The sequence below is a fragment of the Asterias amurensis genome, chromosome 11 (genome assembly GCF_032118995.1).
Source record: "Asterias amurensis chromosome 11, ASM3211899v1".
Classification (NCBI taxonomy): Eukaryota; Metazoa; Echinodermata; class Asteroidea; order Forcipulatida; family Asteriidae; genus Asterias; species Asterias amurensis.
Genome location: NC_092658.1, coordinates 19,779,008 through 19,796,143, shown reverse-complemented (window position 1 = coordinate 19,796,143; position 17,136 = coordinate 19,779,008). Strand labels below are relative to the sequence as shown.

The 17,136-nt window shown below is 38.8% G+C and overlaps 2 protein-coding genes across 4 annotated transcripts in view; one reads left to right on the top strand and one right to left on the bottom strand.

The window, feature by feature from the left end:
• Positions 1-983: 983 nt before the first annotated feature.
• LOC139944109 (small ribosomal subunit protein uS8) lies at positions 984-5,490 on the bottom strand. 2 transcript variants are annotated; one of them, XM_071941064.1, is made up of 4 exons: positions 5,378-5,490; positions 4,115-4,252; positions 3,361-3,526; positions 984-1,245 (listed from the first exon to the last, which is right to left on the bottom strand). In XM_071941064.1, exons 2-4 carry the CDS (start codon positions 4,245-4,247, stop codon positions 1,152-1,154), a joined length of 393 nt encoding a protein of 130 aa, XP_071797165.1. In that variant the 5' UTR covers positions 4,248-4,252; positions 5,378-5,490; the 3' UTR covers positions 984-1,151. The 2 variants fall into 2 exon arrangements, with proteins under 2 accessions (XP_071797165.1, XP_071797163.1); XM_071941062.1 differs by having other exon boundaries at positions 5,357-5,445.
• Positions 5,491-7,202: 1,712 nt separating this feature from the next.
• The window catches only part of LOC139944180 (uncharacterized), a 42,171-nt gene continuing 32,237 nt past the window's right edge, over positions 7,203-17,136 (top strand). For both annotated transcript variants that reach the window (XM_071941146.1, XM_071941145.1), the window contains exons 1-8: positions 7,203-7,250; positions 8,428-8,594; positions 10,064-10,210; positions 11,105-11,269; positions 12,500-12,779; positions 14,301-14,368; positions 14,926-15,112; positions 15,735-15,801. In XM_071941146.1, coding sequence (XP_071797247.1) covers positions 8,454-8,594; positions 10,064-10,210; positions 11,105-11,269; positions 12,500-12,779; positions 14,301-14,368; positions 14,926-15,112; positions 15,735-15,801 — 1,055 coding nt within the window. In that variant the 5' untranslated portion in view covers positions 7,203-7,250; positions 8,428-8,453. The remainder of the gene's footprint in view (positions 7,251-8,427; positions 8,595-10,063; positions 10,211-11,104; positions 11,270-12,499; positions 12,780-14,300; positions 14,369-14,925; positions 15,113-15,734; positions 15,802-17,136) is intronic.

Below are 17,136 nucleotides of genomic sequence, written 5' to 3'. Positions count from 1 at the left end.
ATCGTGTTTTTTAGAGACCGTTAGAGTGACATAGCGCCCTCTTGTGGATCAACCGGCTTATTTTTTTGAGAGACCGTCTGAGTGAAACAGCGCCCTCTTGTGGATTAACTCTGTTAGAACTTACACTCGTTTTTTCGGGGGGGGGGGGGGGGTGGGGGGAGGTTGTTGTTTTTGTCAACAACCACGAAAATTCCTGTAAAAATTGACAAGTAAACTAGTAGGGATTTCTCAAATTCGAACGGAACATTTCAAGGCAAAAACAAAATTGTATCTTGTTGCAACAAATCTTAAATTTACCTAGTATGAAACTTTGGCCAGGGCCTGCTAAAGGGCCCCTACATCTACATGTACATGCTCCTCGGTCCATTGTTTGTGTTCAGGCTTTTCTTTTTAGATGTAATGCCCTTTTCTTGAATTTTTTTTGTGACAATTAATTTTATTTATTTAAAGTTTCATCACAATTATGTAGTACAATAACCTTGTATGTGGAACAGTGCTTCTCAGTTTTGTATAATTATGTTGCTCTCCTCTTCGAGAAAAATCAAAAGTTATGATTTAAGCACATTGGAAAGCTCACCACCCCCCCCCCCCACAACAAAGGAATCACATAATAGTTTTGAGAGAGCGTTTTGTTTAGGATCAGCCTCCAAATTGTGACATTCTCAAAGTGAAAGGTGTGTGGAAGCACCACATCTTGAACAGAACGCCCAATAAATTGCTGAAACTGTCCTCTAGCTTTATTTAGCCTCTTCCACAAAGTTTCCGACTCTCTGTGATATAAGCTCTAGAATTCACAAATTAATTTAAAAAAGAATTGGCCTCTATCAAATAAACAAAATAGTACCACACACCACTTTCCAATAGTGGACTGGATGCCTTATGTGTTGGTTGGAAAGCCAATCAGTCAGTTGAATCCCTTTGCAAGATGAGGGAGCAAAGAAGCAAAGTAAGAACAGCAAAAAATCACAAACAAGAACACAATATTTATCCTGGTTTTGTACAACTTTTATTTATTCATTCCATGACCAATCAACAGTGTATGCAAGTGACTTTATGGTGAAACAGTTTAATAAGTTTTCTCAGTAGTGTCTTTAAGCGACTCTTTCTCCCCCCCTGGTTAGATCTGAAACTCCAAATCCCTCTGATGAAATTTAGAAGAAGAAACCCAGGATTTTTCCTCCGACGTGTTTCCGTCTCGCCTCCTCATGGTCCATGATTCCACTGGATGTTGTAAGGACGACATATCTGTAGAAAGAAGAAGAAAAATATGATGTCTTTAAAGACGATGTTGACAGCTCAAGGAAAGCATGATGATGAACTTAGGTTTGAATAGCCATAAGAACACAGATGCAATGGATCGATGGCATTAAAACCTTAATGATATAAATCATGCTCTAATAAATTTGTTTTTGTTCAAACAACAAAATTTGCATGAAAATTAATCAGACTTGAACAAAATTAAATGTTTATTAAATGTGCTGGTCTGGCACAAACTCAATCATTTTGGGAAATCTTGTTCCCCCATGTTTGTACATCAGGGCTCAAAAGGTCCGGTGATTTTAATGTCGGGCTTGTGAATTCATGACTGGACAAGACCGACATTCTTGTATTTTTGTTCAAATGTTAACTTTCAGTCTGATACAAATCTTTTAATTTTGTTGAAATTGAAGAATACTTTACTCATAAAGCAAATGAGATAAACCTTCTCTTAATGCTTGTTCAAATTAAAGGCACTCAACACTATTGGTAATTGTCAAAGACCAGTCTTCTCATTTGGTGTATCCAAACATATGCATAAAATAACAAACCTGTGAAAATTGGAGTTCAGTTGGTTATTGAAATTGCAAGAGAATGATGAAAGAAAAAACACCCTCGTTGGACAAAAAAGTGTGATTTCAGATAGAAATAAAAGGCTTCTGGCCAGAAGTCTTTTATTATTTTTAAGAGCGAGAAATTACCTCTTTCTCAAAAACTAGGTTACTTCAGAGGGAGTCGTTCAATGTTTCTCCCAATGTTTTATACTATCAACAGCTCTCCGTTGCTCATTACCAAGTAACTTTTATGGTAATACATATTTTGTGTAATTACCACAGGTGTGCATACCTTTAAAACAGTTCAAATGTTAAATGTGTAGGGTTTTTTTCTTTCTCTTTCTGATTTAGGTCTTGTGACAAAAACAAAACCAAATAAATATTCTGAGCCTGCACATTGCTGTAACCCTAACAGTAACCGGTGTAAAACGTGTGCTACCATGCATTTTAAAGCCATTGGACACTTTCGGAACAGAAACAAATTAAAAAGTTCACAGATTTACAAATAATGTACAGGTTTTACAGAAGGTAGTGGTGAAAGACTTAGAACCTCTGGAAATATTATTCCATGAAATGCTTTTACTTTTTGAGAAAACATTAAAACAACATAAATTCTCGATATCGAGAGTCACGGATTTATTTTAAACACATGTCATGACACAGCGAAACGTGCCGAAACAAGGGCGGGTTTCCCGTTATTATCTCCAGACTCCGATGACCAATTGAGCCTAGATTTTCACAGGTTTGTTTTTTTATATTTAAGTTGCGATACACGAAGTGTGGGCCTTGGACAATAATGTTTACCGAAAGTGTCCAATGGCTTTAAGCTGCAAATTGCTTAAACATAGCTTAAAATTGCAAAACAAAAATGTATAAAAACAATAACTGAGGTTCACAAGTTCAAAGACAAATTTTTGTTTTGGTCACGACTTGAACTTTCACAAAGGTAATTTTAAGGTTACTCGGTGTGTTGTATCTAATACAAATTTATGCATTACAAATGGGGCCGATTTAGTCAGCCCTACCAAAACACACATTGAGACACTGCTTGCCAAGGTTATGGGCGAATAGAAACAAAACGCATGAAAAGTAAATATAAATAGTAAACTTATAGGTACAACTACATGTAAAATCTCTTCTAGGACAAGTGTTGGTTCTGTGACAAAATGTTGTGGTTTCAACGTTTTGAGAAGTGCATGCAGTACATTTTAACAGGGCAAAAAGTGTGTAACTCAAGCATGTGTGAACACTCACAGCCAATGTTCATTTCATCAGTGTTATAAGGTCGTAATCACAATACTGTTGACACTCGTAGTACTCAAAAGGTCTTTCTCAGAAACCGAGTGTTTCTTTTTACCAACAAATTACTTTGGGAGACCACTCTTGATCAACAAACTCCATTTAAAAGGAGTGCAAAAATATGCGAAAGCAATTTTATGAATATCCATACAGCCTGTATTATAATGACCTTATAAACATAAACCGATGATCTGTTGTGAATTGACACATATAAATCTGTTGTGAATTGACACATATAAACTAAACTCACCCAAACTGTCTGGAGGGTAGTAGGTTGCCAGTCCATTTCTCGAGCTCGTTGAGAGGTACGTCAAAGCGGGGGCTGATCACACCACACTTGTTGAGTCTGCCGGTGAGGTTGACAACAATCTTGCTTCCCCTGTGGTCGTCGATGATCTCAAACTCACCGATGTAACCTGCAATCCGAGCAAAGATAAATTAAGAACTATTCTTGTGTCTGCCGACAATCAATATATCAAATGAAAACAAAACAGTATCTTAGAAATGGACTTTTATCTTTGAGACGGACGACAATTCAAGGAAGTTTTGGCTGGACATGTGCGTGCACTGTCAATTATTTTTCCTACGACTACTTGCTGCGCTTGCAAAAAAACTACCGAACTACCTGAAAGCTGTGCGCAGCCAGCTAATTGGTTCTGGACAACTGTGGGCTTGTTTTGTACATAAATCACTGCTTAGAACACAGTTTGGATGGGATCCGAGTTGAATAACGGTAAGAACTTATCACTTTTCGAAAATTTATTTAGCACTCCAGGGGGATTTTCTTGACCCGCCGCACGCTCAATGAGAGTTTGAAGAACACATGGAGCCTAATTTTTTCAAGATCTGGTTTAAAAGAAGAACTGTAAGTCCGGAAATCATAAAGGGCAGAACGTCTTGATCTGAACATTTTGATGATCCCCCTATGAGGTTAGTGGAGACAACAGCGGAACGCACCTCATACTTCTAGGAGTAGGGGGGGGGGGATGGGGATATTTACTCACCATGTTTCATCATGACCATAAGGAACTTGATGATGACCTTAGAGCAGGGTCTGATCATGACCTGACGCTTGCATCGCTTCTCTGCATTGCAGATGCATCGAAGTGCATCTGCCAACACGTTCATTCGAACCATCTTGGCTGCAAGAACAAAAACACAGAATACAGAAAGTTATAAATCTATATGGCGGTGATATGTCAAAACTGGTGATAAACATTTCATTGAAAATTATGCTTATAAGTTGCATCTTATTTAAGAGCTGGAAACTATTTCGGCCAGATTCAGGCATGTATTTTGGACCACTCTGCAGACTGATTTTTTCATTTTTCAGAAGCACACCTATTTGAAACCAACAAATTTAGCCAATCAGCTGGATGGGGTGTAAAAAGCTGCTGGGAAGAAGTGCTTTGTAATACATGCAAAAGAGCGCGACATAGAAGGAGAAGGCGTTCATCCCGGTGTTTCTGACATGGCTGGCTTGGTAATTTCAAACACCTGTGACGTACATGCACACAAGCCATAACAAACCAACCCTCCTGCCCTCGTGACCCTTAAGAGTGTAAAAAGCCTGGTCCATACTTCCCACAAAGCGAATGTTTCGCAGGAGTTCACATGTCAACTTATCCTGAAGCAAATTATTGACATCAAAATTTGTGTCACATTTGCAGGAAGTATGGACATATGATCAATGACATGAGGAACAGTTAGGTCTTTACCTTCATAACAAAAAACAAGAACTTGTCCCCTACACGTGATTTCAATTACTATTTCTATCAACTTTCATGAATGGAACAAATTCTGTGTTCATGAATAAATCCATCCTGCAACCACTTTTTCATTAATAAGTCAATTATTTTCAAATAAACACAAATGACCAAATGAAATATTTTCCTCTTGGTAAAAGCTCGTCAAAAAAGGTGGCAGGATAGGTACATCTTTCTCAATCAACCTCACAGTCACAGTTAAGGCGTGGCAATTAAAATAACAAGGCTATCGTTAGTATAAAACGGGGAGATTAAATGAAAAGGAGTCGTACAATCGTACTGTCGAATCATGCATAACTTCATATAAGAAGCTCATCGTGACTTTCTTGACATTTTATAAAATGGTTTAATCTTTAAAGAAAAAGCGGTTTCAACAACAAAATCACAGAGAATAGCTAAAATAATACTTAATTATTTATATTAACTACAAATTATGGGAAAATATTGGCATAAATGGTCGATGGTAAGGGATTTTCTAACCTACTGCTGATAGCAACTCACAGGCAAACTGCGGTAAATGGCAAAAGAGGGCAAATAGTCAGGTACAATTTTACAAATGGTTATTTTTTTATTAACACATTGCAAAGTATGGTAAAACATCTTGCGGAGTTGGGTACCAGACATACCGTACAATGTCAACCTTGTTCCCCGACCGAACGGAAGCTAGCACAGTATTGGGCCCGAAATAGCCAGCCGCATATTCCCGATGCAGCCAGCCGCGTTTTCGGAAAATAGAACACATACAGTACAGGGAGGTGACAAAGTGTCGCATTTTGCTCGATTCTGAACTTGCGTAATCCGTTATTTTTATCGAACGAATTTTAAAATATGAGCCATAAAGTACAACTTTTTATGTAATAATATAACAATTTAATAACTGTTGATGATTTTAAAGCAAAAATTTAAATAGATGTAATTAAATTATTGTAATAAAAATGAGCCGCAAAATACCGAGGCAAAGTTTTAGTCAGTTTGTTTGCATTACGTCTTAAAATACCATAGAGTTGTCTAACTCTATGTAAAATACACTGTTCTATACAAAACCATAAATTGAAATGAATTTGCACCCACCGTTGTAATAATTTGATTTTATTTTTAGACCAGAACCATGAAGACTGATACCACAGGCACTTCAAATATCGAAGCGTGAACATTTTGCCCAATCAGTGGTTAAAGACACTGGACACTGTTTGGTAATTGTCATGGACCAGTCTTCTCACTTGGTGTATCCATTTCTACCTCTATGGTGTATCATAATATATGCATAAAATGACAAATCTGTGAAAATTTGAGCTCATTTGGTCGTCAAAGTTGCGAGATAATAATGGAATAAAAAACACCTTCATTGTCACACGAAATTGTGTGCTTTCAGATGCATGATTTTGAGACCTCAATAAATCTGAGGTCTCGAAATCCAGTTAAAATATTTAAGTGGAAAATTACTTCCTCGAAAACCTTGTTACTTCATCAGACGTTTCGCACAATGTTTTATACTACCAACAGCTCCCCATTACTCGTTACAAAGCAAGTTTTTGTGCTAACATTTATTTGGTCATTGCCTCTAATCAATAAATGCTATTTTCACTAAGAACGCGCACACATTTGCATAAGCAGTTGCCCTTAAAAACTATGATACAAAATTACTTTTTAAAGTCCAGAATCTTGAAGACTAAAACCATAGGCGCTTCAAATATGGAAGCATGGAAATTTTGTCCACTAATTAGTTGTTAATTAACCACAGTATTATAGATGCCATTCAATAGGCGGTTGGTGCATGCGCATTCTAATAAAATGGCATACATTACTGTGGTTAATTAACCACTAATTAGTGGATCAAATTTTCATGCTTCGATATTTGAAGTGCCTATGGTAATCAGTCTTCAAGATTCTGGACTAAAAAAATATTTTGTATAATGCAGACAAAATGACTCGGATTTTGCTCGGTATTTTACGGCTCATTTTTCTTACATTATTTTTGTAACTAGTTCAAAATAATGTTTTGGTTTAAAATAATTAATAGTTAATAAATTTTTATATTATCAAGTTAAAAAAAATCTGTTTTTCGGCTTATATTGCAATATTCGTTCGATTAAAATAACGGATTCACGTCTGAGAATCGAGCAAAATGTGACATTTTGTCACCTCCCTGTACTGTATGTGTTCTATTTCCCGAATACGCGGCTGGCTGCATCGGGAATATGCGGCTGGCTATTTTGGGCCCAATACTGTGCTAGCTTCAGTTGGGTTGTTCTCCGCACTATTTCTGTTTTTGGTGTACACAGTACACGGCCGGATGGGTTGCATTTTGAAAACGAGGTTGAACAACTTGATAGTTTATGTGTGTTTCGATGGAGACGGCACTTCGGTTTTATCGGTAAGTAAAACATTTTGAGGTTTGACCTAGAAATACATTGATTTATTTTTCAAATGTAATGAGCAAAACATTGTTACAATTTAGGGGTTGTCTCTGGAAAGCATAATGGAACATTTATTCCCCTTCCATTCATTCACTCATTCATTTCGATTTTATAAAAATACCAAAAGTCAATCAAAACAACAACAACAAGAACAACCACAACATTCTCAACAACTTGACAAGTCCGGCCGGAGACTAAAAAAGTAAAAATATATTTAGGATGACAATTTACAAAAGAGTGTCGGAGTGTAATCGAAAATAAGTATGTGAAATTAATATAATAATATATACTAGACTCTAGAGATAAAATATTCCCCAAAAAGTAATTATGTCCTATTTTTTTAATAATATTATAATAATATTTTTAGGGCTAATAAAAAAAGTAATAATATTGTTTACTTTTTGAAAACTATTTTTTGTTCTTAAAAATTCACACACTCACACATTCAACATATTGGATTGCAGTTAATGGATAACTTTCCGTATATGGCACCACCACTTTTTCACTCATTTTTACAAAAAGGAATATTTCAATCAGGTAAATTAGATACTATGTATATTATCATATCGAATGAAAAAGTGGTGGCGCCATATGGAAACTTTTCCAAGTTAATTTAGGGCGGGTGAATTGGTGGCGAGGTGCTGAAAACTATCCCAATTAAATGGCCACAAATTAGACCAAGGAACTAGCTGACAAGTTTCATAATAAAAAGGAGTACACTACAGTCAGTAGCGCCCCAGGTAGGGTCTAGCCTCAAATGAGAAACTCTTTGGGCGTTTTTAAACTTTCCGTATGGCGCCACCACTTTTTTACTCATTTTTACAAAAAGGGATATCTCATTGAAGTAAACTTGGTAGTTCATATCGAATGAAAAAGTGGTGGCGCCATACAGAAACTTGTCCAATTCTTTATTTATTCACACCACTGACTGTGATTGTGAATCATACACAGTGCCATGTTTATTATTTTTTTTAATTGTCAACTCAATGTCATGACTTGTTTTAATTATGTCATTAATTATGACTTAGGTTTTTTTGGGGCGAGTTTATAATCATCAAAAGTGTTTTCTTTCCAAATATTGTTTTAATTTAATCTGTTTATGAATCAAATGTATGAAATTTTTATCTGATAAAGAATCCACTAAGATAACACAAGGAAAAATGGCGACGCTGGCAGAGGTGCGTTGCAACAAACAGAGAGAGCGTTCCTTTGTTGGAAGACCAAGACCAGTCAGAAGTGGAATTGCATTAGCCAGAGTTCAACCAGTAGCCCATCGATCTGAAGTACTTCTGGATGATCAGGTACAGTGCATCGAGATCACTACCGAGCCATTACCATAGCTTTCATCACTGGTTGAATGCTTGTAATGCTTGTGCGCGTCCGCATTACTTGCCACTCTTCACTTACACAACTAGCGCAGATATTCGACGCTTGCACAGTAAGCGGAGATGGTGACTTTAAGTGTAGAATTCAACGATATACAGAGCCATGAAACCCGGCCCTGTTCTGAATCACCTTCACTTAAAGACACTGGACACTATTGTTAATTGTCAAAAAATAGCCTTCACAGTTGGTGTACCTCAACATATGCATAAAATAACAAACGTGTGAAAATTTGAGCTCAATCAGTCATTGAAGTTGTGAGATAATGAAAGAAAAAACACCCTTGTCACACGAAGTTGTGTGCTTTCAGATGCTTGATTTCGAGACCTCAAATTCTAAATCTGAGGTCTCGTAATCAAATTCGTTGAAAATTACTTCTTTCTCGAAAACTACTCCACTTCAGAGGGAGCCGTTTCTCACAATGTTTTATACTATCAACCTCTCCCCATTGCTCTTCACCAAGAAAGGTTTTATGTCATTAATTATTTTGAGTAATTACCAATAGTGTCCACTGCCTTTAAGAGTGGCTGCTCTACATGTATGATGCCATGACAGAATCATGAGCAAGTGAGATATAACCATGTAGCCTTACTTGAAGAATGGTTGCTAGTCACAGGCCTTGAGCTTTACTTTTGAATGGGCACAGCAGTTTTCCTTTGGTAAGGGGCATGTGGAAAATGTAAATTGGTATTGGATTTTTGCAAAGGGCACCAGAGCAAAAGCACAGGGCCCCACTGCAATAGACCGATCCATTTGGCTCCGCTCACGACGCACGTCTGAGCAAGAACACGTGAGCCTCTTCAATGCCTTTCTGCACAATCTGCCGCGCCCGCCAAGCATACGCGCACGCATGTAGGACCTTATTTGTCGGACCTTCGTTGCGTTGTGATTGGTCAATACGCAATGGGGCAGAGCTTAATGGATCGGTCTATGGCTGTGGGTTAATTCAAGGCCTGATTAGTGATAGTTGCATCAGGAGGTTTTGCTGAAGCAGAAGTTTGATGAGTTTCTTGGGGGGGGGGGGACCCTAAGAGTAGCAGCTCAGATCTGGCTGGTATAAAATGTTCAAGGGGAAGGCAAGCCTGTCTGCTGTTTTTGAAAGGGCAAGGGAGCAAGGCAATTTCTCCTTGGTGAAGGGCACCTCTATGAGGAAATTGTAGCATTTCAAGGGCATCAAGGCAATGACCGGGGAGCATGGAGGCAATCGCCTTGGAAGGAAAGAATTCGTTGTGAGATCGAAATAGAAAACTAACTATGTGTTTACTGAAAACGTTTTAACACACTCGGTCATTTAGCTGACTTTTGCTTTCCAAATTGACATCGACATGACCATTTTGTGAGTTTGTTTGAAAGAATTCAGGTTTTTCTACTTTCTTCCTTGAAACAGATAAGCCTGGTGGCGCAAACCCAAGATGAATTAGAGCAAGCGATGCTGTCGCTGAACAATGCACAGAATGATGCCGAGCTGGAGCGATGGAGGTCAGAGGTCACTGACCTCAAGGCTAAGTGTGAAGAGATGATTCTCATACTCACGGTAAGAAAAAAGGAAAACAAAATAGCTGAGAATTTGTCAACTAAAAATTACCTTATTTTCAGTGGAAGTGTCGTGGCCAAGCGGTTAAAGGCACTGAACTTGTTTGGTAATTGTCAAAGACCAGTCTTCTCACTTAATGTATCTCAACATATGCATAAAATAACAAACCGGTGAAAATTTTGACTCAATTGGTCATTGAAGTTGCAAAAAAACACCCTTGTTGTACAAAACAGTGTGCTTTCAGATAGGAATAAAAGGCTTCTGGCCAGAAGTCTTTTATTATTTTCAAAGCTACATTACTTCAGAGGAAGCCATTTCTTAGAATGTTTTATGCTATCAACAGCTCTTCATTGCTTGTTACCAAGTAAGGTTTTATGCTAATATATATTTTGAGTAATAACCAATTTTGTACAGTGCCGTTAAAAACACCAAATTCAAACTGTGGTGTTTCTGATCAGCAGAGTGTGGGTTCGAGTACCAGCAGTTTTGACACTTGTGTCCTTAAGCAAAAGACACTGAACCATTGCTTCGTCATTCGGAGGTTGAATGAAAGCTGTTTGTCCCGTCAGTTGTGTAACACACATAAAAGAACCCAGTGCTCTTATCAAATAGATACTTATATTAGGGGTTCCCCCTGTGTTCCTGGTTTGATTGGCAGCATATTGTGCCACAGCAACCTTGTAAACAATTGCATGGTGATATGTAAAAGGAGTTGATATCATAATTCAAATGTAGTCCCGTATACCTTGAAGGAAAATACTGTATGTTAAAGCACCACAAGCGTCACTGAGTGACGAATATGTTAGGAATCCACTATTGTTATTATTATTATTATTATTATTATTATTATTTTCAGTCAAGTTTACTCCATGCTTCTTAACTAATGCACTCTAGGTTGTGGCAAAGTTGAAAGCAGAGTTGATGTACGCTAAGCTGGAATTGGAGAAGATAAGCAAGGCGGGTGGAGACATTCATGAGGCAAGACGGCGAGTGGTATGGCTTGAAGACAGGATGGAGAGTCTGCTTAGCAGATATCGTAAGATGCCCAGGAAGAAACAGGTAAAAAGAAAAGACACTTCGAGACGTTTTAGTGAACAGATTGGCTCAGTGGTTTCTTTCCCTTTCTCAAACATCGGCTTGGGCTCCAGTTCAGGCTTAGGCTCAGCGCGTTGTGTAAGCAGCTTGCCTTTAACCTACATTCATAAATACCCCAGACAGTTTCGCTATTCCTATTGGTGGAGAGCGCGCCACGTGGAAGTGTATAAACCTTTGTTTATGACCGGTAAAAAGTGTTAGTTCATGGGCGTGACACGCAACCTTGCACCTGTTCTTATAAAACAGTTTCTTCATTCCTATTGGTCAAGAGCAACGGCTGAAACAGTTGTGCCACATCACGCGATACGCGCAACGCGCACAGCATTCCCTTATAAGGAGTTGTTGGCGGCGGAGGGCTTTACCATTTCATAGCTGGGGGGGTGTTGTGTTGAAAGAAATCATTTAACAATTATAATTTTTGCATTTATTTTACTTTTTGACCAAAAAGTGATGATGTTCTTGACCGAAAAGGTATTTATGAATGGGAATCAAAGTGTGTTGAATCTTTTTTCAACTAGTGGTTTAAACCCGCCGAGGCCTGGTTCTTAATAATTTATCTCGACTACGTCTCGTTAAAATTATCAAGAACCAGGACTCGTTGGGATTAAACCACTAGTTGAAAACCTCTTCACCACACATTGATTCCCTTATTTTGGAGCATCGCGTATTGCACGAACATGAAAACACAGAGCCTGAGTCGGAGCCCAAGCCAAGGTTTTTAGAAAGGCCCCTGGTTCAAACCCTGCCTCACATATCTAAAGCCTGGCATGCAGATTGGGTTTTCACTCTGAATGCAACTCATGGCTTTTCCCAATATGCGGTAACAATAACACACAATAACACACCTCCCTAAAACTCAACATTTCTTCTTAGTTTCTTGTTCGTCCCAATAAATTCAACCATGAAGACTTGTGAAACTCAAATTATTAAATTCACAGTGTCTTTACACAAATTTGACAATTTCTTATAGAACATTTGTCGCTGGATAGTGTTATCCAAATTTGTATGGTAAATTAAGTAAAAATTTGCACGCTAATAATAGTCAGTGTCCTGACGGTTTGCCCGAGCAGAGTCTTTCTCAAAGGCTAAAGGATACTAAATGGAGCTACAATAATTTACAGAGTTAGAAGATTTCTTTTTGCCTCAGCTGTAGTCTTCACATCTTTTTTAATGTTTTTCTTTTTTCAATAACAGCCTATTACAGAAAACATAGAATGCATAGATCAACCGATATCAACAGATCTTCAACATGATACCAACTCGCTGAGTGAAAAATCAAGACGAGAGAAAACCCCCTCAGAAATCGAGCGGTCCATCTCGATGGCTGATGGCCTGGGTGACAGCAGGGAGGAAGGGACTAAACCGGAACGTTCCATTCTGAAGCATGGGGCTGCAGAGAGTAGGGGAGGGGGAGAAGGCAGGGTGATGTCTTCTGGAAGACGGTCGAGTGAACGGAGGTTGTCGTTTGGGCAAGGTGAGAATTGGTTGAACGACATTCAGATCAGTCTCTTGACGATGACTAGAGCAAGCTAGTTGAATCGTTGAGACCAAATTAAGAACTGACTCCACGGTAGTACAGTTAATCACGATCCTATAAGCTAAAGTAGTAGTCCCAGCCTATTTTCTATACCATCCGCGCGGGTAATAGTTAAAAAGCAGGACAGTTCTTTTCAGAACTGAGAAGTCTCCCGAACCCCCGAACATCTACTCCACGGTAGTAGAATAAAGCAAGACAGTTCTCTAAGAACAAACTCTACATGGCCAGTAGATACACATATGGTGTTACCGCAAACCAAATATACATTCTGGTTAAAGGAACACGTTGCTTTTGAATCGGTCGAGTTGGTCTTTGAAAAGCGTTCTGTAACCGTTTGTTATAAAATGCACATGGTTAGAAAGATGTTATAAAAGTAGAATATATTGATCTATACAAATATGCCTCGAAATTGCGTGGTTTTCTTTTTACCTCGTCGACTAACGCCGTCGGCCATTTATGGGAGTCAAAATTTTGACTCCCATAAATGGCCGACCGTGATAGTTCGCCACGTAAAAGGAAAATTTTGCAATTTTGAGTGATACTTGTGTGGATCTTTATATTCTACTTTTAAAACATCTTTCTCACCATATGCATTTCATAACAAACGGTTTCAAACGCTTTTAATAGACCAACTCGTCCTATCCAAGGCAACGTGTTCCTTTAACCAAACTCCATTTTATAATTGCCAATACCGACTGAGAAAATAGGATGAACTGTTGCAAACTGCTTACCAACCAAAATGACCTTTGCAGGCATGGAATTACTTGGAGGACACCGGAGGCATGGCCTCTGTTGCCCCTAGGCCTGGCCTTCGTGCCCCTTCAAAAGTGTCCCAAAGACATTTTTAGATTTTTTAAAGGAAGTGCCCTTTGCAAAATGAAAATGGCCTTGCCCTCAAAAAGATTAAACTCAATGTTAGCTATTGGAATGCCAAAACTAGTTAAAGGGAAGGTACACATTTGGTAGTCGCAAAGACCAGTCTTCTCACTTGGTGTATCCCAACATAAGCATAAAATAACAAACCTGTGAAAATTTGGGCTCAATTGGTCATCTAAGTTGCGAGATAATGATGAAAGAAAAAACACCCTTGTTGGACGAAATTGTGTGCTTTCAGATAAGAATAAAAGACTTCTAGCTAGAAGTCTTTTGTTATTCTAGTGAGCAATTACCTCTTTCTCAAAAACTACGTTTCTTCAGAGGGGGTCGTTTCCCACATAGTTTTATACTATCAACACCTCTCTAATGCTCGTTACCAAGTCAGTTTTTAAGTTAATATTTGTTTTGAGTAATTACCAAACGTGTACCGTCCCTTAATGGCCTGACGCTTCAACCCTAGCAGAGTCTTTTTTAAAGGCTGAAACTATCAAATTTTCTACATTATTTTCTCTTGGAACAAGAAGCCAGTTTTGTGTTGTCTTTAAACAGAAATTAGCCTTTGTGTCTTGATTTATTTCTCAGCTACTGTCACTCCAACGGGATCAAGGGCAGCAATGGAAGCGGGTCCCATCGAATCGGGAAGTGATGAGGTGAGCTGCCAGATGAAGATTTTAAGGACGTAGATAATAAACCATAATAAGTTTAGATTGTCTTTATGTTGTAAGGTTATGAAACACAAGTTCGGCAACTTCTAAGAGCATATCGTGCTAAGACATGCTCAGAATAAGGTTGAATCAAATGAATACAGGGCTTGAACTTGGTAGAGAAATCAACAAGACTGAAGGGCTTGTAGTTCAGAATCTTTACTGGACTAGGATTGTATTTAATAATATTAATTAATAATAATTTGGGGGGCTAATCATCCTTACTCGCAGCTGAGAGCTGAATTGCGAAGGGCGCGGCTACAACGTGTTCGAGAAGCAGGCATGCAAGGGCGCCTTTGGCTGCCAGCCACATCAACCCATTATGACAACGGAGTACAGCCAAGATCGAAAGTGTTTGATTTTGCCCGAGGGAGGAAAACCGGATAGTCTGGAAAACCCTCGTGGCACAGCAGAGAACCAATGCACAACTCAACTCACATATGTTAGTTTCAAGTAACTTAAATAATTTTTTGAGTGTTTATTTCTGCCGTTGTCCCTTCAAGGGTGACGATACAGACGTAGATGATGATGACGACAACAGTGACGATGACGATGACAGTGACACTGAAATAGATGACAGCGAAGACATTGATGATGACAATGAGAGAGTGGACAACGCATTCATCACGGAGGGCTCCCTCTCAGCCTTGGACTCCCCCGTCCAACTGCTTCCTGTCCCCCGAGACCAAGGTATGTACCGGTACTTTCCTGCGTATAAGATGCCCTCATGGAAACTAGATTATACTTGTGCCAAGTTGCACCTCATGAAACTAGACAATACTTGTGCCAAGTTGTAATAATATTTGTGAAAACATCCTTGTGTAATGAACAAGTTTCATGAAGCTTAATGACAACAAGACAAAATTTATCGTTACTTGATCACCTCGTCTTAAAAGCAGACTCAACGCACAGTTGATACAGATTGGAAATGCCCTCATCACTACCTCCCAAAAGGTGCTAGGAGCCTTGGCGTTTTCTTCGACCACAATTTGACCATGGATAAACACGTTTCAAATATAATATTATGTAAGTCATCTTTCCACCATCTCCGAAAACTTTGCAGCAATCAGAGGTGCACTTACCTGCCGAACGTCTTGTCCATTCTCTCATTTCATCACGATTGGATTCCTCCTTCCACCCCTCCTAATGCTGAGAAAAGTTGTGTTTGTGCACGTTGCATGTTGCAACGGCACAATCGCAAAAAAAATACAAATTTTGCACATTTGCGTTTTAGTATGGAGTGTCGGTCGAAAAATACAGGTGAGCAAAAGTAAAACATTAAATATGTATTTTTTTATTTTTTTATACCCAGGAGAATCTGATGATGAGGACATCAATAGAGATTTAGCAGCCGAGTATTGGATGTCGCCTCACCATAGGTAAATATAATAATAATCTCGCTGTAATACCCATTATTATTAATATAAACCACACGGGAAACTGACTGGGTAAATTTGTAAATGATTTTTGGGGTTGAACAAAGAATTGACTAGAGTGGGATTCGAACCAACGACGCTTCCCAGGTTGTATCGTAATTTGGGTGTGATCTCTGGCTACACGGCAGTTAACGGTTGTATGTCTTCTGACTGGCACTCCGAACAAAGATATTGACAAAATAGGGACACCGCCAATATAGGGCTAGATAGCTCAGTTGGTAGAGCGCCGGCACGTTAATCCGGAGGTCGTTGGTTGAAATCCCACTCTAGTCAATTCTTTGTTCAACCCCAAAAACCCATTATTATTATAATTATTATTATCAAATCACACAGGACCCCCAGAACAAAGACTGCCAACATTATGGCTAGATAGTTCAATTTGTAATAATAATAATATACCAATTTTTATATAGCGTTTTTCATGCCCGAGGGGTGTCTCAAAGCGCTTCCGACATTATTACCCCGGGTCACTGGGCCTTAAATCATTCCTTAAACCATCTCAGCTCCCTGGGGAGTATACAGCCTGTGCGCAATATATGCACTACTCGGCTAAACCAATCACAAGAACCATGTCTGCCCACACAGGTACCCATTTACCGCTTGGTGGAGAGAAGTAATTTTAGTTAAGTGTCTTGCTCAGGGACACAAGTGTGACAACCGGGATTCGAACCCACACTCTGCTGAACAGAAGCATCAGAGCTTGAATTCGGTGCTCGTATCCACTTGGCCCTGACACCCCACAATAAGTGTTCTGGGGTCGATTTCACAAAGAGTCAGGACTAGTCCTAACTTAGGGCTAGTCCTAGGAGATATTCAAATTGCATGGATAGTCCTAAGTTAGGACGAGTAACTCGCCCTAACTCGAGATAAGACTAGTCCTAACTCTTTGTGAAATCCACCCCTGGGTTCTTTTGTGTGCACATTGATCCGGAGCAATAGAATAAATAGCAAAAAAGTTCTGAAAGGACAAATCAAAACCCATTAATGTTTTCTGTTCAACCCAAAAGTACTACTTTTGTTTTATCATCCTGGTGATAACAAAAATGATGTGACACAATGCCTAAAGATACCTGTGTAGAGAAGATGATGAAGAAATGTCAGTTTTAGTTGTGGGACGAAAACCTCAAAATAGGGAAAACCAATGCAATCAGGTAGGGACTGAAAAGCCTATACATATACAAGGCTCCGGTCGGAGGTAAGATTCAAGGTTCAAGGTTCAAAGTTCATTTTATTTACCACAGTTATCAACAAATTAAATTCATTATCACTCAAGAGCGA

Excerpts from the sequence above, each read along its gene's own strand:
- LOC139944109 (XM_071941064.1), bottom strand. The coding sequence starts at position 4,247 with ATGGTTCGAATGAACGTGTTGGCAGATGCACTTCGATGCATCTGCAAT. Across the intron at positions 3,527-4,114 it reads TATGGTCATGATGAAACATG|GTTACATCGGTGAGTTTGAG; the intron begins GTGAGTAAATAT and ends CTCGGATTGCAG. Across the intron at positions 1,246-3,360 it reads CTACCCTCCAGACAGTTTGG|ATATGTCGTCCTTACAACAT; the intron begins GTGAGTTTAGTT and ends TTCTTTCTACAG.